Genomic DNA, 22,335 nt, shown 5'->3' on the forward strand with positions numbered 1-22,335 from the left:
AACCAGACACACACACACACACGCGCACAGAGAGAGGGAGAGAGAGAGAGAGAGAGAGAGAGAGAGAGAGAGAGAGAGAGAGAGAGAGAGAGAGAGAGAGAGAGAGAGAGAGAGAGAGACGTTGTACAGTTTTACTTTCTGAAAAAAACGTTATTTGTATGACTAATAGACTTTTTGAGAATTGGAAGAACAGAAATGTCCTCATAATTCACAATCTCCTTGTAATACGCAAATAATTACACACATTTTTGTCCTGATATCTCACAGACACAGATACAACAAAACTGTTTGCAGTTTTACTTTCTGAAAAAAAGTACTTTGTATGATTTATAACTTTTTGTGAATTGGAACATTAGCAATGTCCTCATAATTCACCGTCTCCTTGTAACACCGGTGTAATTTGTCATTATACACATTTCTGTCCTGATATCTGTCAAAAACACAGATACAAACAGACACCATACACGCACACGCACACACACACCGTCTCTCGAGCGTGCAGCTGTAACGCAAGCACACTGAACTCCAGCCTTCCCATAATGCTCCGGTCACGTGGCTTACTTTATGAATTCAGCCAGACTGTCAAATCTGAAACTTCCTGGGCTGCGCTGCTGTGAACACGCAAATCCGTGACATTTACTTCAGCCATGTAACCCGTCAAAAGAGCGCTCGTTCGTAAGGACTCGAGCTTCTTAAAGCGATTAACGAGAGCGGTTGTACGGGTTTGTTGTTTGAGGAGGAGGAGGAGGAGGATGTGTGTTTGCTGACAGCGGCACGAGCTGCTCCTCAGCGTTATATCTGTCCGAGAGCACGGCATGAAGAGATCAGGTAAGATCATCTGGTGTTTAGTTACACGAGTCTCAGGAGTGTGTACATGCGATAGAAAGTTGTTTTGCATAATGTGCCATCATTCAAAGCTGCACTGAGACAGTCGGTGATTGTTTTGACGGTCAGTCATCCATTCACTCTCGTGCTTTTTACACGGGAAGTCTGCGCTTGGTTCCTTTTGGGTAATATGTGTACATTGACTTATACGTTATAAAATATCAATGTATATTTACATGTAATTGAGGTAAAGTTGGTTTTATATTCGTACATTCCTTCAGTGACAACTTGTGACACGCTCCCTGCATTGTTTACAATGGTAAGTTACGTTGAAATTGAATTGGTTTTATACTCACACGTTCGAACTTCTCCTTAACAATATAAGTTCAGAAAAGTATTCTTTGCTCATTCTAAATAGTGAAATCATATTAGTAGGCAATGACTATTAAAGTACAGCACTCCACAGTCAAATAAATAGTGCTGCTTATGTTGTTTTGAAGTCATTCTTACGATTCAGACCGAATATTCAAAGTACCGTGGTAAACAATATAGAGAGGGTGCATGTCAACATTTCCTTTATAAAACGTCATTAGTTGACTTTACTTAAAAAAGGAGTAAATTTGTTCTCTTAAAATTATTAAGTAAATTAAATATATACGTAATTTAAAAATAAACCAACTTTACCTCAATAACTTTGAATATTCGGTCTGAAATCACATGTAAGTAGCCTATGACTTGAAAACAACATTAGCACTATTTATTTGGCTGCTAATATGATTTCACTGCTTTGAATTTGCAAAGAATACTTTTCTGAAATTATATTATTAAGGACAAAGTCATAATGTGTGAATATAAAACTAACTTTACCTCTATTACATGTGAATGTACATTGATATTTTATAACTTGAGTCAACCTACTTGTGTTAATAGTTTGATGTTGTCACGTGCTTCTAGTGTTTCTTTATGAAGTAATGGTGTATCTCAGATTACCGCGAAAAGTTACGTGACATTGATAACGTTAGTGGTTCGATGTGGCATATGCTTCTGAATGATGTCATATACAGTCAAAGATGATGTGGCTCTTATAATTCCAGCTTCTGTGGAATGGGATCATGGTACATAAACCATGTTTTAAATTCGAGCATGCTTGTTTGGTATGAATGTGATCTGTGATTAAAGTTGAGAGAATCAACTTTTAGCCCATTATTTTGACAATTATTTTTGGAAGCTTCTTTTATTTTCTCACAAAATGTGTATTTTCCTAAACCAGTGAATTGGATAGAGTACGGTGATCTGGTTAAAATGAACTTTTCAGCAGGGTTACCGAACTGCTAATAGTACAAAATGTTTTGATGCGTTGACATGGAAGGATAATTATACGTTCTTTTTTTAAGAATATCTACCTTGTTTTCAGTTCTTCTTTGGTACTTCTTTGGTATGTTAGGTCTGATGATGTTTGACAAATATAGCTCATTATTTTTCAGTACTGTTTATCATTTTGTAATCGTTCACAATTTATCTTCCATTTTCTCTTAAAATGTGTGCTTACTGGTTACCAAACCAGAGAAAATAGTTGAGCTCAACCAGTCTGCAAGTATGACCAGCTAAACCCAGTAAACCATCCATATCTAGAAGAACACAACATTTTTTTTTTGAATAACCTTTATTATACAAAAAGTTTCAGAGTAAACAGATGTTTCAAACTAAATTGCATTTAATAAATTGCAAATGGATTTTAAAGCAGAATAAAAAAGTAGCAGTGAGAAATGGCTACATGTTACAAAAGTCGTGTTAATGTGAGTTTGTAAAACACACCTTACCTATTTTAGTTTTTGGCTTTGTTACATAAAACCCCCCAAAAATGTGATATGGCTTTTGATTTTGTTTATACATTATGAAATTATCATCATTTAAAATTAATAAATGCTTTAATAGTTTCATCTTTTCATGGTTTAAATTTCCTTTGTTAAACGTCATTAGTTGACTTTACTTCAAAAAGGAGTAAACTAGTTTTCTTAAAATTAGTAAGTAAAAGACTCTATTAAAAATTTAAGTTAAGTCAGTAATTTACAACAGTCTTACTCACTTTTTTTAAAGAAACTGTAAAGTGTTAACGAATCTATGTAAAAAACAGAACATTTTCAGTCAATATCTTGGCCATATTGGTCAGATTAACATGTCACAAATATTTATGTTTATAAATAAACAGCCGATTACATCTTCAAGCATTTGGTGCTTAAATGAACATCACTTTGTAAATATAACAATGTAAATATATAAAAAAAATACACAAAAAGTCAGTGTTATTCACAGTATTTTTAAGTGCCCATGATAACAAAATTATTGTCTTAAAATTGTAATTTTTAATATCAGCACGTCCAGGCAGGTGTGAGTGACATTAAAATAACGATAAATAAAAATGTATTTTTATTTTTTCTTTAGTTTTAAATATTTTAATCTACAGTAATTAATTGAAGACAGACATGCAATAAAGTCATAATTTTGGTGACGAGGAAATTGAAGGAAAAGCTTAAGATCATCACAGATTTATTGTAAAATAGATGTTATTAAAAATAGTTATGAAACGTCTTTAATAGTCGGAAAAATAAAAGGAAACGTTGTAAGCATTGTGCACTTGTCTTACAAGTAAATCTGGATGGTTTAGTTATTCTGGGGCTGGTGCTGATGACTCCTAAATGAAATCAGCAGTTGTACTGGAAATGTTTGGTATGTTCACATATTGTTTTGAGGCTCTAGTTAAAAACATATGATTTGGCTCTCAATACTAATATAGCAGCGACATCCATCTTTCTGTAAACAGCATAATGACATTGTTCTGATTCAACTATTCTTAGATGGCTGTACACACACTGTTTTGGTTGTCTCAATTTATTAATGACACAGACAATTAAAAATTACTGTTCTGTGATCTTTTACTCTGACTTGTGTTGTTCAAAATCTTTCTTTTGCGTAGGACAAAAGAAAAAGTTTAGCAAAATATCCTAGCGTCTCTTCCACACAATGGAAGTCAATGGTGACCAACGTCTGTTAAGCTCTAAAAAATGAAAAATAAAGCCACTATAAAGTGTCTGGGCATTCAATTGAAGATAATTTTCCTGCACATTTTGTCAGTAAAACCCCTTTTAGCATGTGGTTTCAGTTGGAGCAGCATCTATTACACAGCCAAATTTCACTGACAAGCTTCGCATTGTGCACAAAATTGCGTTCAAAATTTCAGTTGATTTGATTGGACGTTAATGAAATGGAGATAACTGTTCTGTGATAATGACAGCTCTTTGAGTCGCTTCTCAGTGAACTACACCTCTGTGCTGTAAATGCTGCCGTTAGAAAGCATGTAAAAATACAAACCCAGTCTCATTCTGAAAACGTACCTCTATATACATTTCTGGAGAGTGCAAAATACGTCGTGAACCCACCAGAGGATGCTGTGTATTTTTTTTTTTTTTTTAGAAATCTCAAAATTCTCTCGCGAGTGCCATTCATGCCTGCTGTTCTTGCAAACACCAGAGGCTGTCGACTGACTGACTGACTGACTGACCGATCGACTGACCCACCCTCCTCCTACTTCCCTAAAACCAACCAGTTGTATTGATTGACCCACCCACCCACTTCCCTAAACCCAACCAACAATTTTTCAAAAGCAATCCAGAAAAAGAAAAGTCCTCATTTGATTTTAACCACGTTTTCAGATTTAACCACATTCTTACCCTGTTATTTACTGGTTTATTTTATTTTTTGTATTCTGTTGGATTCTGTTCTTCACCGGACTCAAACCCTGTAGTTGTGCTCAACTTCTCTCTGCTTCTCAAGTCCGCTGGCGTACATGGCGAACTAACAGGACAAACTGGTAACAGCGAGAAAGCTATCCATACAGACGTAAGCAGTCAGCTGGTAAGCGCGAAAAGGAACGCCATCATACTACCCCGTAGTGTTCATTTTAAAAATGAAGTGCAGCCATACGCAGCTCTGGCTACATAATTGTGATCTCCAGAAACGTATATAGGGCTACGTTTTCATATTGAGGCCATGCTGAATAATATCACATATGTTTTTACTCCGAACTCAAATAATAACTTCAGTCGAGTGTTTGAAAAAATTACTTGTGAGATGATTCTACAGTTCCATGGTGTGTTCAATCAATAAAAGCAGTTCAGTCTTACCATTATGGGTATTTCTTGGCTTTCTACTTTGTGGGTTTTTAGAGTTTTTCAAGAGAGCGCCCTCTTGCTTTCGGAGCAGATTTACTAGTCATTACAGAACCATGCTTACCTGACAAGATGTGCAAGATGTGCAAGATGTCCAATTGCAGCTTTGCTTAATCGTGATTGCAATTATCTGTGTTTGCAATTAATCACCCAGCCTTACTATAAAGTTAGACCTGTATTAACCAGGCATTATTAACAAAGTGTTCTGAAGTCATATGATTGTTTTGAGTGAGGAAAGGTCACACAAATCACAAACTTCTGCAGGTTTGATTTGATTAAAGGGAACTCCTGTACAATAGCTCTGTTAGTGCAGTTAATTTAAATAAATCTAAACACTATTTTGACTCCTTTGCACATTTTTATAAGCTTCTCATGTACTGTAAAAACTCTGCGTTCCACACAGTCAATTTGTCTTGGGTGTTAACTTATTAGTTTTTACAAATTTAAGTTGATTGAACATAAAATAATTAAGTGGTTTCAGAGTAAAAAATTGCAAATGGATTTTAAAGTAAAATAAAAAAGTAGCAGTGAGAAATGGCTACATGTTACAAAAGTCGTGTTAATGTGAGTTTGTAAAACACACCTTACCTATTTTAGTTTTTGGCTTTGTTACATAAAACACCCCAAACATGTGATATGGCTTTTGATTTTGTTTATACATTATGAAATTATCATAATTTGAAATTAATAAATGCTTTAATAGTTTCATCTTTTCATGGTTTAAATTTCCTTTGTTGAACATCATTAGTTGACTTTACTTCTAAAAGGAGTAAACTAGTTTTCTTAAAATTATTAAGTAAAAGACTCTATTAAAAATTTAAGTCAGTAATTTACAACAGTCTTACTCCCTTGTTTTTCAAAGTGAAGTAACTTTGTCCCCTTTAAAGAAACTGTAAAGTGTTAACGAATCTATGTAAAAAACAGAACATTTTCAGTCAATATCTTGGCCATATAGGTCAGATCAACATGTCAAAAATATTTATGTTTATAAATAAACAGCCGATTACATCTTCAAGCATTTGGTGCTTAAATGAACAGATGTGCAAGATGTGCAAGATGTCCAATTGCAGCTTTGCTTAATCGTGATTGCAATTATCTGTGTTTGCAATTAATCACCCAGCCTTACTATAAAGTTAGACCTGTATTAACCAGGCATTATTAACAAAGTGTTCTGAAGTCATATGATTGTTTTGAGTGAGGAAAGGTCACACAAATCACAAACTTCTGCAGGTTTGATTTGATTAAAGGGAACTCCTGTACAATAGCTCTGTTAGTGCAGTTTATTTAAATAAATCTTAAAACTATTTTGACTCCTTTGCACATTTTTATAAGCTTCTCATGTACTGTAAAAACTCTGCGTTCCACACAGTCAATTTGTCTTGGGTGTTAACTTATTAGTTTTTACAAATTTAAGTTGATTGAACATAAAACAATTAAGTGGTCCCAAAAAAAACTCAACAATTGTGTAGTTTCAGCTCATTTTAAATAAGTAGTTTGAACGAACAACAAATGTCATTTTTAATGACATTTAGTGTCATTTTAGACTACAAGTGTGAACAAGTGAACGCACATGTCCAGTTCTCCACCAAAACGTTTTTTACCAGAGGCAAGCATATTTTTAGTTGTTTGCAGTGAGGGTCTAAGCGTGTGTTTTAAGCACTGAATGCTCTGCATTTTTAAAATGCTCTGACACTTGGAGAAACATTTACAACTGGGCATTTTTTTGAAGAAAATGCTTCAGTGGACAGGCACCCTTGAGCTTTTTTTCACTAAAACTACTTTCGTTTCATGGAAAATAATAGCTTAGACTTCTGCTTCATATTTCTTTATATTGCGTATCATGACAGAGTTTTTTAAATGCGTATTTCTTCAAGACACATTTCCTTACAAAACCAGTTTTTAAACCGTCGAACATTCTAATTTAAAGCTAGTAATGCCACAAAGGTGAAGTTCCTCAGCTTTCCCACATCCATCCAGCCTATCAGGTTTAGTTCGGAAGTTTTTATGGGTGCCCAGTCAAGGGTTGCTTTCAAAGACCTCTCCATTTTGTAATTCCAGAAAGCTTTTTGTCCCTTGGCTTGTGACCAATCTTTTGGAAAGGGAAAGCTACATCTTTTATAGACTGAAGCAGCAAAGAAAACGCTCTTTAATAAAGACATGCTCATAATTTTGAAAGCTGTATTAACCTTTATAGTGCATTCACAATCTGTGTGCTATTATTTTCATTATAAACAGTCAAAACTTAATATATTTCAAATAAACTTTATTGTATTTAATCAGCAACTTCTAAATAAAGAGTGAATGTGGAAAAATTCAAAAGTTTGAATGTTACCATGTTATTATCATTCTGATTTTATTATTTAAATTCTTTGAAATTTAAATTGCACATGAACCGCTAAACAAACATAATATTTTTGGCATTTTTTAAAACATACTAATTTCTAACAAAACAACATCAAAACAACATAAATAATCAATCTAGGCTCATTCTGAAAACATACAGCTATATACATTTCTGGAGAGCGGCAAATACGTCCCAGGAGCTACGTTTTTGTTTCGTTTTGTTTCTGTTTTTTGCAAATCAACCAAAGGCTGCTGTTTATGCTTTTTGAGATCTCAAATTTCACTCACGAGTGCCATTTGCACCTGCTCTTCTCTCATAAATCCACCAGAGGCCGCTGACGACTGACTGAATGCCCGACTGACTGACCGATCTACTGACCCACCCTATTTCTCTAAACCCAACTGAAGGTTTTCAAAAGCACCAATTGACCTGCCCACCCAATTCCCTAAACCCAACCGACAGTTTTCAAGAGAAATCTAGAAAAAGAAAAGCCCTCGCCTGATTTTTACCACGTTTTTCACCGTTCCTCACCGGATTCGAAGTGTTTATTTAAAGACGAAATGCAGCCATACGTACTTCTGGCTACATAATTCACAATCTCCTGAAATTTATATTGGGCTATGTTTTCAGAATGAGCCTATGTTGTAGATATTGAAGAGATTTCAAAATGCTTAAACCAATGTCTTAAAAATAAAGTAATTGTGAGGGTCTTTAAAGCACTCATTTTTTAATATAATTTTTTTTTTTTTAACTATACTGTATATATCATAGTTTCTCTTGAACTGAAACTGATCAGATGTATTATGAGAGTATAAAAGCAAGTATAACTATTATAATAAATAGATAAATACATTTTTTTATCAGGTTAAAAAAAAACATTTCTTTTAATCAAACTTTTATGGTTAAAATTATTTTAAAAATAAGTTTTTAAGATTACAAACATCTTTTATGCCAACTTTAGTGTTTTGTATGAGTCGAAAATATGTAGGCCTGTCACAATAATCAACTTATCGTGTAATACGGGAAGATGACCTCAATAATTTTTGCCATTTTAATATATATTTACAAATTCACAAATAACGTTAAAGCCATTTTACAATGACATTTATGTTCTACCACACCAGTGTCAATGTTCATATTTGTACATTTACATGATAGGACATGTAAATGTGCTGCATGTATGTTTTTGCAACCTCCGGTGAACAGAAGCAGAATCCGAAATGAGACGCAGATTCAGAGCTCCACATGAGGTTATTAATTAGCAAATAATATAAATATTACGAAGGTAAACATTAGGTGAGCAGGTTACATTGTAACCCCGTGTCCTAACAACACGCTATGTGACGAGATTTGCAGTGATAAGCAATTTGGCTGTTTGCACCACACGAAACACAACAGAAATTTAAATACAGCCCTTCAAAAGCACAGAATATGCACTCACTCACAAAATGGTAATGCTGCTGCTTTCAGTTGTATGGCAATAAATGTCATGTAAAATGGCATTCAAAATCACAATGCCAGCATTTAACACTGAATAAAGCACATGAGGTGTACCTGAGGTGATCATTGGCAGTTTTCTGTTTTAGAACACGATTTAAGTCAGCCTTGTTGGTCCTGCACCCGGCAACCTGCGCTTGCATTTGTTTTGATCTAGGAATGCAATACCTAGTTCAACCACTGGGTGTCAAACTTGCGTACTGCACCTTTAATAGTATATATATACTAGGACATTAACCTTATTAATGTTTTCTCAATAACCTTAAGGATAAGTATTTTAAAGTGATTATGGCTCTTTTGCATTATTATATTGTTATGTAATCATTATATATAGTCAGTGGCAAAAAATTATCTCAAAATGACAATAATATTGATTATTGCAACAAATTCCGTATCGTGACAGACCTATATATAATTTATCCTGCAACGATGTATTTTAAATTACAATTACAGTACATGCTTATATTTATGACAACATATAATTGTCTTAATGTTTTACATCAGGCATATGGTTTCAACATTAGATGTAGAGTTGAACCTATATGTGTTACTATTTTTAAAGAGCACAGAGAACTGAAAGCGATTTGAAACAAGCCAATGGATATTTATAACATCTAGCTGTATCTACTCAGAATGTTCCGAGCTTGTTTTCACAGATCTCTTCCCCTCTTTTCATTTGCTTTTTCACACTTTGACACAGTAGTTAAGCATGCCAAACATTTAAACCACAGACTCACAAATATTCAGCACAATTATAGTCCATTTAGATTATTTGTTGTACGGTTTTGGTGCGCATATGCGTGTGCGTAAGCAACATTCAACATTAAATGGGGTTAAAAGGTTGAAGTGTTGTGATTTGAGGAGTGAGATTACTGTCTCCGGCTGTATGTCTATCATGACCACTGTTCAGCTAAATCCCTGCCTGCTGAAATATTAATGCAGCTCAATTATGCGATTACTCCGTTACCCTCAGCTGATGATGGACCGCCTGTATTCAGACCCTCCAATTCAGTGTCAGTGATTGGAGCAGGTTGTTAGAACGAGACTTGGCTCAAAACAAACTGGGATTAAACAGTAGAAACAGAGCTTCCAAACAACTTAATCTGCCATTTTTCTATTTTGTTGTAATTTTTGATAATGAAGCTGCTTATCATTTAATCACTTTAAATTGCAATTTAAGTTTCATCCTGTAGGCTAGTGATTTGTTTTTAATTTTCTGAATTATATACTGTGCAGATTACATTTGTTTATTTATTTTTTGTCTTAGGTGTGCTTTCTGTTTTTCTTGTAGATGTTGTAGATTTAGATATAAATGTAGAATAATGTAGATGTAGAAGTCTAGATTAGGCATCGGATGATGTCTGGTTTCAAAGTTTACTATGGTTTGGAAAAGTCAAGGTTTTAGTACCACTTAAATGTTCTGTCATACCGTTCCCAAGGTATATGTAATGTTTTTTAATGTATTTTTTATGTGTTGTAAAGAAATCTGTTTTTGAAACTAATGAAGAGAGCAGAAGTCAATGATTTAATTTAACTATTTAGCCTGACATCTTTACTGTTCCAAAATATTATAAATGTTTGTTAAAATAAAATAAATTGTGTTCAATGGGGAAAAACGTTTTTGTTTACCCTGATATTTAAAAAGAACTTATTTTAGAACAGTAATCACAATATTGTGATACCGTGAAACTATGGTATTTTCATCCAAGGTTATCATATCGTCAGAAACTTATACCAGCCCAAGCCTAATCTAGATGTAGAAATATTAATGCCCCAAACTTGAAAAATTTATTTGTTAAATGTTTAAAAAAAGGAAAGTCTAGCATTAACCAAATGAGGAAGTCTCATGTGAGTTTTGTTATGCATTAGGTATAATTATTTACATAAAATATAGGTCATGTATATGTACATTAAATGTAGACTATCATTAAAAATGAATTGAAATTTTTTAAATGTAATTTATTCTTGTAATAAACCAAATTTGGTCACATAATGTTAATGTAAGTAATCATTCATTCTGATATGATTTGGTGCTTAAAAACACTTCTTCCTATTATTGTTAAAGTTGAAAATGGATGTGTTGCTTTAAAGTTATATATTATAGGTGCACTTTGTAAAAATTGTAAAAATCTAACATTACCATATATATTTTTTATTTTGAGATATATATTGCGATATGAATACAATTTCACCAGATGTGTCAAATAACTATTTCGAAAGAATTAAAATTTTGAGATGATTCTGTAGGCAAGTGCATAGGCATAATATATAAACAATTTACAAGCATAGATAAATTCATTCATTTCTTTTTCGGTTTATTCCCTTTATTAATCTGGGGTCGCCACAGTGGAATGAACCGCCAACTTATCCAGCATATGTTTTAGGCAGTGGATGCCCTTCCAGCCATAACCCATCACTGGAAAACACCAATACACTTCCATTCACACACATACACTACGGACAATTTAGTGTTTACCCAATTCACCTATTCCGCATGTCTTTGGAGTAAACCGGAGCACCCGGAAGAAACCCACGCGAACATGGGGATAACATGCAAACTCCACACAGAAATGCCAACTGACCCAGCCGAGGCTCGAACCAGTGACCTTCTTGCTGTGAGGCGAGAGTTCTACCCACTGACCCACCGTGCTTCCCATTTTATAAACAATTCAATAGAATTTATCATTATTACCAAAGTTACAAACGTTACAATTTTATAGGCCTGAATGCACTTGCGAAATTATCAATTATAATCCAGACTCAACTTTGTGTATACTCACGATGTGACTATTGCGAATGATCACATTGCGATATTGATGCTGAAACAATATGTTGTGCAGCCCTTATATATATATATATATATATATATATATATATATATATATATATATATATATATATATATATATATATATATATATATATATATATATATATATATTATTAATTATATATTAATTAATACTCGAATTAATATAGTACTAAATATAATTCTTATTCAAATATATTACTGTTTGAAGTTTATAAAAATATACACTGTAAAAAATCCTAGGTTCCACACAATTCCTTTATGTTGTCCCAACACAAATTGGTTGCGTTAGCTTCTTACAAATTTAAGTGGATTGAACATAAAACACCTAAGTTGTCCCCAAAACTTAAGAATTGTGTTGTTTCAACTCATATTAAATAGGTAGTTTGAATTTAATAATAATAAATATAGCTGCAAGCAACAATTATTGGGTCCAAGCAGTCCAGCAAATAATATTCAGTATAATAGAATGCTTTTTGTCAAGTATAGGTCAGTTTACACATTTTGTAATTATTTATTGAAACGTTTATGTGCTATTCCTTGACATATATTTTAGTACATCAGCTTGGCCATTGTGTCAGTCAGTCATTAATTTGTCACCTCTTTCGTCCCTTATCAAGGTTGGATCGTGATGCTCTTTGACTGGTGCTGTTAGTGGTGCTGGCTGCCAGGACATGAAGATCCGCTGGTCAAGGAAGGTGGCTCTCCTGGCCAAGGTCTGCTTCCTCTTTTCCCTGCTATGGCTCTTCTACCTCCTCATAGTGCGTTCTTCACCTCCATCTTTGGCTGATGGCCGGCGTGACATCCTGGCCCGTGACCTTCCATCAATTGAGGAGGAGGAGGAGGACTCTGAAAGCCTCCTGCGGCCCGTTTATGAAAAGCTACCACCAGACTCCAACGCTCCTGGAGAATACGGACGAGCCACTCGACTGACCCTCACTTCTGAGGAGAAGAAAGAGGAGGAGGCCAGCGTTGAGCGCTACGCCATCAATATCTTCATCAGCGACAAGATATCTCTTCATCGCCATATTCAAGACAACAGGATGCATGAGTATGTCTGCCATAACTTACACAGCCTCATACCAAATACATAACAACACCTTAGAAACTGCTAAGCAACATAATAAAAAAAAAAAACATTGTTATAGCAACTCTATAGCAAAGTCCAGGCATGTACTTAGTAGAACCAAAGTCGCTTTAAGGCAAGTTATTTCACTCGATCGCCATCTTTGAAATGCCTCTCGGGCAGTTTGCTCGGCCATTCTGTTTGAACGGGAAAACATTAAATTCTCCAAAACTGTTAGCCAAGCTTATGATTAAATTTAATATTTGGAAAATCAACACAGGCTCATTGTGGATACATACCCTAGTCTACATTTCTGGAGAGTGTGAATTATGTAGCCAAGGAAACGTCTGGCTGCGTTTCGTCTTTAAAATGAATTTTACGCGGCACTATGACGCCGTTAACGACTTCTGTTCCTTTTCACGCTACCATCCGACCACTTACCTCCATGTGGACAGCTTTTTGGTGTTATCAGTTTTCCCAGTAGCTCGCTGCATACATCAGCAGACTTGGGATGCACAGCAGAGTTGACCATGATGATGGGGTTTAAGTCTGGTGAAGAACGGTTCCAGAAACCAAGTAAAACAAACACACAACAGGCAGGAAACGTGGTGAAATCATATGAAATCTTATGAAAACACTATTGCTTAGGTGGATGGGTCAGTCAGTCAGTCAGTCAGTCAGTCGACAGCAAGCTGGCCTTGTCATCTGAAGTGTATATTGCGTCCTCTGGTGGATCTATGCGAGAAGAGGATGCGCAAGAGAATGAGATCATCAAAAAACGTAGACAGCAGCTTATGGTGGATTTGCAAAAACAAAAAAGCAGACATACCTCCGGTTACTTATTTCCCTGTCCCCAGAAATGTAGACCTGGATACGTATCCGCTACGAGCCTGGGTTGAATAAAATGAAACAACAACTATCTCGACAACTTTTATTTCTAAACGTTTGAATCACGCCCTGTCTAATGCACATGTGCACTCGAAGAGAACTAGATCACGACCTCATTTATGGCTGTTTATGTTTACGTGTTCTCTGAAAAATGCCTCATCTGATCACGCTGGTCTTCTGAAGTGATGATCTGTCCTGATTCCCGAATTGGTCTTGATGTCAAATCTCCTCCTAAAATGAGAGCAACCTCTTTGTTTGTGGGCGTTCGTGTAGTGGCTGTCATGTAATATGTGTTTGGCAGGACAGACTGTAACTTGCGTTTATTTCACAACGCAAACCAGATAACAATTGTTTTCAAGTGTAATTGGATAATTTTAAAGAAGAGATTTTACCTTTATGTAGATATATTTATCATGTGTGTGAAGCAAGTATTCGTTGAAATTCCAGTGTGTTTGCTGACCCCATAGGGTGCATAACAGCTTCAGAAACTGAAGGCGGGGCTTCATTCGCCATATTGACCGTTACACTTTTCCCCATTAAAAACTATTCGAGTGACATGTCTTGTGTATTCTGTAGTCTTTGGTAGAACATATCAGCAAGCAACCACCTAGCAACAGCTTAGATACCACACTCTAACAAAAAATAAAATTTGCTGATTTATCTACATGTTTAAAATAAGTTGAAACATCACAATTCTTAAGTTTTTTGGCGACAACTTAATTATTTTATGTTCAATCCACTTAAATTTGTACAAATTACAACTTAAGCGATTTGTGTTGGGACAACATGAAGGAATTATGTGGAACTCAACCACATAGCAAGTTCTGTTAAAACTCTCTAATTGCCTTAGTAACAGTATAAAAGTGCCCTAGCAACCGGCAGCCATGTCTTGGTAACCACTCAGAACACCCAAATAAGCCTTAACAACATCCTGTAGTGGCACCTTAGCGACAGTCAAAAAACAACACTAGAAACTGCTTAGCAACATATTAGAAACACTGTAAAGCGAAGTCCTGGGGTGTTAGAACATATCAGCAACCTCCTTGCAACATCGTAGTTACCACAGAAATAACCATACCAACCACCTGTGTTGGGTAAGTTACTTAAAAGCAATTAATTACTAATCATGATAATTGTATTTAAATCACTTTTCTAATTACTAGGTAACTTTGTGACTCAATAAGTAATTTAATACCTTTAGTTAATACACAAAAAAAAAATCCACATAAAATCCACATAAATCTCAATGCATAAACAATAGAAATGACTGTAATGACTTTTCATTTTTAAAATTTGATTCCAACAGGACCTCTTAGTTTTTTAAATGAAACAACATGCATCAAAACACAAAACTTTTCAAATGAATGACACCGTATTTCATACATACCATAAAATGAGACAAATTATTAAAACATTTCATGGTTTCTTATGTCAGGTTTTCAGGAAGGGAAGGACGAGGACAAATTATTGGTTTTTATTAACTATAAAATAAAATGAACAACAACAAAAACCACCCAGAGGGGGAAAACATAACTAAAACACAAAAAAAAAAACAAACCTGACAGGGCTGGACACGACTAGACAAGGCAATAAACAACGACGAACTGGCACATGACAGCAGACATGAGGAGAATATGAAGGAGAAATAATTAACAAACAAACAGGAGAACTGAATAAATTAATAATGGATTAACAAGGAGGGTGGGGCTAGACAATAGACAGGAGCACATGACACAAAGAAACAACACGAGCCATGTGCTCACGTAAAACCAGACTAGGACACGCAGCCAATGAGAAAACCCATTAACCGCGTGTTCACATGAGACACTAAAACCCGCTGCCACAATGTAAACCCCAGGCCACATGCTTTAATAACACAAACACAAACATAACGCAAGACATGAGTACACAATAAATAAAAATACTTACCATGCACTCACACATGCAACGTGCATGTTCCATCCCAGCTCGTCCAGCAGGAGCACGCACAGCCTGAGCGTGGTCAAGACGGCGCTCATACAAAAGATGAAGACAGACAAGAACAGAACAAGAGTGGAAAAAACTCAAGCAGAGCACAACATACAAGAAAAGACAGGACTAGTGTCTGGACTCTGCCACCAAAACAAGAATTTGACAAGACTAACGTGGCAGAATCCTGACATCTTAAGCATGTAAAAATGCTAAACAAATCTAACCTTCTTTAATTAATAAAACATTTTAGTCATTATCCAAATTATCTGAATAACAAAACTGTATAGAAAAGTCCTGGCATGTACTTAAAACATATCAGCAACCACCTAGCAGCAGCTTAGATACCACAGATACCCTACCAACCATGCAGAATACCCTAGCAAATTCCACTATTAACTGCAATAGTTAAAAAAAATTAAAAACCACAGATTGTTTCATCAAAAGCATACAGTAAGGGATAATGTACATTCAGGCGGTTGTTTTTGCAGAATAGCATTTATTGCAGTTATAGGATGGTTGTAAAAAAACAAAACATTAGGGGGGCATTATTCTGCAAAAACAACTGCCTGGATGCGCTTTATCCCACTTATTACATGGCTCCTTGGAACAAAAAGTGAAACTTAGAAATTGTTCTGAACCATAATAGTTTATTACTTCTTCAATTAATACAACTGACAGAAACACAAATAACATGCCTTGGAATGTTGTGACTGACCAATATAAAATCAAGTATTCCAGAGAGCTGTGTAATAAAATATATTAAGCCTCAGAGCTCACAGCAGGCCTGTCTATAAATGTTTATTGCTGTTGTTAAAAATCTGTTTCACTATGGAGAAAACGAATGGAGTTTTTACTTCCACAATATCTTAAGAGCCATTGTAAACTGAAAAAAAAAATTGCTGTCAACTTATAATTACAATTTCAAAGTGGGTTTATTTCATTTAAAATGTATTTATTTTCATTTGCACATATTTGTACTGTTTAAAGCAGTTAACTAATAAATATGAGTTCAGCCAAGTACAAATTTGATATACAAGTTGTCAACACATTCAACCCAGATACGTTAACTTAAAGGTCACCTATGATGAAAATCAACTATTGTAAACTGTTTGAACAAAACTGTGTGTAGGTATAGTGTGTCCACAGTCATATTGGAGTGATATAAAACCAACAAGTCTCTTTTTTTAAATTTCCTGATGTTAAAATAGGACCCAAATACCCGTGATTTTGAGGCCCACAGCAACGTGACGTAAGAGTGCGATTTTCCCCACCCACCGAATTGATTGACAGACGCCATCTTTCTATAATAACATGTATACATGTTTGTCCACAGAATATTTTTTGCAAATAAACTGGAATTTAAATATTTGTTACAACTCTCTGTGATTTCTATAAGTTTAAAACGTTTTTTAAATCCTTATGTTTGTAATAAAGACAGTAAAATTGCTATCTAATTTATAACCACTATAATCGCCACGGCCACATGGTGTCAGTAAACACGTGTGCGTGTGCGTGTGCGCGTGTGCGTGTGCGTGTGTGTGTGTGTGTGTATACTGCAAACGGCATTTGTGTGTGACTCATCATTTCAGAAAGGCTTGAATAAACTCCATCACAAGTACATGAAATAAACTTACTTGGTATTTTTGGCTAATGAACTGTATTTCAGCTTCATCCGAGGCTGTCTCTGTCACTGTGCTGTTTATCTGACATATAAACAGTCATATAAACAGACACTCGCATGGGAGTGGTGGGCGGGGAGAAGCAGCTAATTTGCATTTAAAGCCTCATGCTACAAAAACAGCTACAATGTAGTCAGACGCCAAAGTTGGCATATTCTGGAGGTTATAATAAATGATCTGATGAGTATTTTGAGCTATAACTTTACAGACACATTCTGAAGTCACCAAAGGCATATCTTGCATGTTGTAAAAGGGATAAAATAGGTGCCCTTTAACTCAAAATATTGACAAAGTTGTGATAAGTAATTGGCGCAATCATTTTTTAAAGTGCTCAGAAAAGCACCCTTCACAATATTTCTCAGAAACTGTTCTGTTTGCCATTACAGTGATATCAATAAGTGCCCGTGTTTATTAAGTGCTGTAATTTTGTCGTACAAAAAAGCCAGAAAAATAAATAAAACATGCACTTGTTTTCACTTTCTGTGGAATTGAAAACATGTTCTGAAAAGCGATTCCTCTGGTAATTTATACACTTCAGTCCACCTCACCTGTTTACAAACGCTGTCTGTTTTCAGCAGTGAATCCATCGCCTGCAGTCAGACAACATGATTAAAAAAACAGAACAACAATAGAAAAATAGAGCTGGGAGGTTTTCTCTGAACAGGAATGCTTTTGTAACAGAATAATTGTTTCATGGCTCTTGTCACACAATAACGAGGAGGGTTCAAGCTGCTGCTTTTGAAAGGAGAAAGCGTCCCCTTGGAAGACGAGAAGTGAGACAAATTGGATGTGTTTTTTTTCCCCCCGCAGTCTTTCAAATGCTCTCCGGTTGCCACATCACAGGCTCTTCTGGAGATCACACACGGCAGTAGCACATTTCTTGGCATCAGCGGGGATTTTTATCTGTTGATGTGAACTTCTTTTTGCTCGCTTTCTGAAATAACTTTCAGGCAAGTTAGTTCTTGTCAACGACTTAAGCATTACTGCCAGAAATGTTATGCTGTAGGTTTTTTTATTGCATATCTTTCTTTGTAGGGGTAATTATTGTAAATTTGCTCAAAAATAGTCACTGTCGGTGAATGTAGGCTCTCTAAATATTTGTGGAGAATTTGAAGTGAGTTCAAGAAGTTTCTGAGAAACACGAATAGTTTTATTAAGAAGATCTGCCGAGTCTATTTTAAGTTTTTCAACATTTTTCTTTTACCTGAAGCGGACATTTTCAAAACACTGTTTTCACTGTTAAAGATGCAGGGTTCCACACAATTCCCTCATGTTGTTCCAACACAAATCCATTAAGTAAACTTATTAGTTTTTACAAATTTAAGAGGTTGAACATAAAACAATTAAGTTGTCTCCACAAAAAATTGTGTTGTTTAAACTCATTTTAAATATGTTGTTTGAACAAACATAATGTTTCAACTAAAAACAAAAAACTTTATCTTTAGCCATTCAGTTTTACTTCCTCAGAATACTGTGAAAACTTATCTGGCTCGTCTGTCTGTCTTCCAGCTTTACCTGAACTTCCTGACAATCTGTCTGTTTCTGAAGCTGAAATCAGACTCAAATCAGGTCAAATTTAAAAGATAAAGTGACTAATGGGCGGCATGGTAGCTCAGTGGTTAGTACAGTCACCTCCAGCAAGAAGGTTTCCTCTGGCTGCTCCGGTTTCCCCCACCGTCCAAAGACATGCGCTGTAGGTGAATTGAATAAACTAAATTGGCTGTAGTGTATGAGTGTGAATGTGAGAGTGTAGTGTATGGGTTTCCCAGTACTGGGTTGCAGCTGGAAGGCCATTCGCTGCATAAAGCATATACTGGATAAGTTGATGGTTCATTCCACTGTGGCGTCGCCTGATAAATAAGGTACTAAGGGCTGATTTATACTTCTGCGTCAAGCTCATGCGTATGGTCCAGTGCAGCCTTTGCGCTGTCGCATAGCCCTCGCCGTGAAGCTGACGCTGCTGATCCCGACGTTGACGCCGACACTGATTCGCACTTCTCAAAAAATTTAACTATATGACACAACGACGCACAGCGCAAGCTTTGTGATTGGTCGACTTGGTAGCTGTGACGAGTTTGACCGGTGCTGAGAGCACGAGCCTGATGGAGTGAGTATTTACGAGTGTCGAGTCCCATGAAGGAGCTCCAGATGGAGACTTTTGTTTTGTATTTACCTTATGATTACGCGTCTGCCGGTTCTCGACTCTGAATGAGCGAGTTTTAGGTACTTGTACGCCCGTGAAGAAACGCCTGCTAGCATTTTGGAGGTGTTATTGCAGAGCAAAAAAAAAACAGCACGCAGAAGTATAAATGGATGGCTACGCGCAAGGCAGGCGCCATGGGTCACAGCAATCACTATACAGAAGTATAAACCAGCTTTATGACCCATTCACACGGGGCGTCAGCGTTTCCAATTCACTTTGAATAGGTGACGTTAGGTGTTGCCAAACTGCATTGTGGATCCGTCGGCGCTGCTTCAGTGGCGTTGCTCGCTGCAGAAATTGGGAAATTCTCAATTTTTCAATCACCAACGGAAGCATCAGCCAATCACATCGCTTTATGCAAATACCCCAGCTCAGAGAGTTGCCAAATGACGCTGAAGCCACGTGTGAATGCATGATTAAGCCGAAGGAAAATAAATGAATGAATGAAAGGTGACTTATCTCTGCACCTTTTTTCAAACCATAAGGTGAAACAAATAGCCATTCACTCTGCAGGACAGGATAAAATACAGCATTATATCATGGCTTCTCTTTGTATCAGACATTTGCACACTAGTGGAAAGAGTTTTGCCTAAATAGGAAGCTTTGAATACATTTGCTTAATGATCTGATTATCTGTTTCTCCTACTTGCAATACCAGATGCAAAGCAAAGAAGTACAACATCCGTCGTCTGCCGACAACATCAGTGGTTATAGCATTTTACAACGAGGCCTGGTCCACTTTACTGAGAACCATCCACAGTGTGCTGGAGACCACACCGGCTGTCCTGCTGAAGGACATCATTCTAGTGGACGACTTCAGCGATAGAGGTGAGGGGACAGTTTTATATCCTTTATTTATTTAGTTATTTTTTACAATTACTGAGGATGATTACCATGAAAAGTTAAAACCCTGAGTGTATCTTACCCCTAAAGCTACAGTTACACTTGAGTTTTAAGCCAATTAGACTGAGGGTATACTCGTTCGGTTTGTAAATTAGACTAACTGGGAATTGTCTAATTATTTACATATGGTTGGTTTTTTGTTGGCGACGCGGTGGTGCAGTAGGTAGTGCTGTCGCCTCACAGCATGAAGGTTGCTGTTTTGAGCCTAAGCTGGGTCATTTGGCGCTTCTGTGTGGAGTTTGCATGTTCCCCCTGCATTGTGTGGGTTTCCTCCGAGTGCTCCAGTTTCCTCCACAGTCCAAAGACATGCGGTACAGGTGTATTGGGTAGGCTAAATTGTCCGAGTGGACTGTATGGATGTTTCCCAGAGATGGGTTGCAGCTGGAAGGGCATGTGCTGCGTAAAACATGTGCTGGATAAGTTGGCGGTTCATTCCGCTGTGGCGACCCCAGATTAATAAAGGGACTAAGCCGAAAAGAGAATGAATGAATGAATGAATGTTCTTTTGTTGGGGGCGGCACAGTGGCTCAGTGGTTATCACTGTCACCTCACAGCAAAGAGGTCCCTGATTGATTCGAGTCCTGGCATTTCTGTGTGGAGTTTGCATGTTCTCCTCATTTTCGAGTGGGTTTCCTCCGGGTGCTCCAGTTCGCAGTCTAAAGACATGCATTATAGGTGAATTGAATAAACTAATTTGGCCTTAATGTGTATAAGTGTGTGTGTATGTGTGTGTGTGTGTGTGTATGTGTGTGTGTGCATGCGAGAGTGTATGGGTGTTTCCCAGTACTGGGTTGCGGCTGGAAGGGCATCTGCTTTGTACAACATATGCTGGAATCGTTGGTTGTTCATTCTGCTGTGGCGACCTCTGAAATAAAGACCGAAGGAAAATGAATGAATGAAAAATCTTTTGTTGCTTTCCTCACATTTTTCATTGCATTTTCATTTGGATTAAAGCATCTGGCAAATGACTAAATGTAAATGTAACCCCTTTCAAGACTTTTCCACTTTAGAGGGATACTTGTCTCATTTTCCTACTATCAATCAGACAACTATCAATTTCCTCCAATCAATGCATGCTAAAGACATATTCAGGATTTAAAAGTGACTCTCAATAAAGAAAACTAATAATGACGGAAGGTAAAACCTAAACTAACTTGTACCACATCAGCTGACAGATGTGTGTGAGGAGAACAACAGGTGATTCTCCAGATGGGAAAGATAATTGTCACATTTAGAGCACTCAAACTTCAAATCAGCCATCTAGATGACACGTTTAGTAGGTTTGAGGAAAGTGTTGGCATGTTCACTTCCATTTTTAAGAACTTAAAAACTTAACATTGTTGGTTGAATAGACTTATTTGAGTTTATCTTTGTCTATATTTTCATTTATAACAAACGTTATGCTTTCTTACAATTAAGAAAAAGAATCACTTTCTGGCATCTCAGTCTCCATTAAACTGTTAAGGTTATGAATGATCAATATTGATAAAAAAAGCAAAAGTTCATTAAACAAGACTGAGGCCCTGTTTACACTTATACGTTTTAGTTTTAAAACGACGTTTTAGAATAAAAATAATCCGCATCCACACTGGCGTTTCACCTAGCGTTTCTGAACAGCTTGACATCCATATTATACTGCTGAAAACGAAAATCACGTGACCACACACACACACACACACACACTCTCGCATGCACTGCAGCGTGCTTTGAGCACATCTACCCATATGAGAACTGTGCACGTCGGACTGTTCATCAAGCATCTACCGCTGGGTCTAATCTCACTATATTGTTAAACGTGCTATATAATTCATCTTGTTGTCTATATCTGACGAAATATTATTAACTTTAGACTTTTGAATCTATTACTTGTTCTCAGGTAACGTGTTTTGGCTGAGCACAAAGATAGGAGAATATATTAATTAAT

General features: G+C 36.2%; 1 protein-coding gene across 1 annotated transcript in view; it reads left to right on the forward strand.

Annotated features, from left to right (window-relative positions):
- Window positions 1-555: 555 nt before the first annotated feature.
- The window catches only part of poc1bl (POC1 centriolar protein homolog B (Chlamydomonas), like), a 42,789-nt gene continuing 21,009 nt past the window's right edge, over window positions 556-22,335 (forward strand). Inside the window, exons 1-3 of the mRNA XM_056479853.1 lie at window positions 556-828; window positions 12,322-12,752; window positions 20,167-20,336. Of these exons, the coding sequence (XP_056335828.1) occupies window positions 12,376-12,752; window positions 20,167-20,336 (547 nt within the window). The 5' untranslated portion in view covers window positions 556-828; window positions 12,322-12,375. The remainder of the gene's footprint in view (window positions 829-12,321; window positions 12,753-20,166; window positions 20,337-22,335) is intronic.

The sequence above is a fragment of the Danio aesculapii genome, chromosome 19 (genome assembly GCF_903798145.1).
Source record: "Danio aesculapii chromosome 19, fDanAes4.1, whole genome shotgun sequence".
Taxonomy (NCBI): domain Eukaryota; kingdom Metazoa; phylum Chordata; class Actinopteri; order Cypriniformes; family Danionidae; genus Danio; species Danio aesculapii.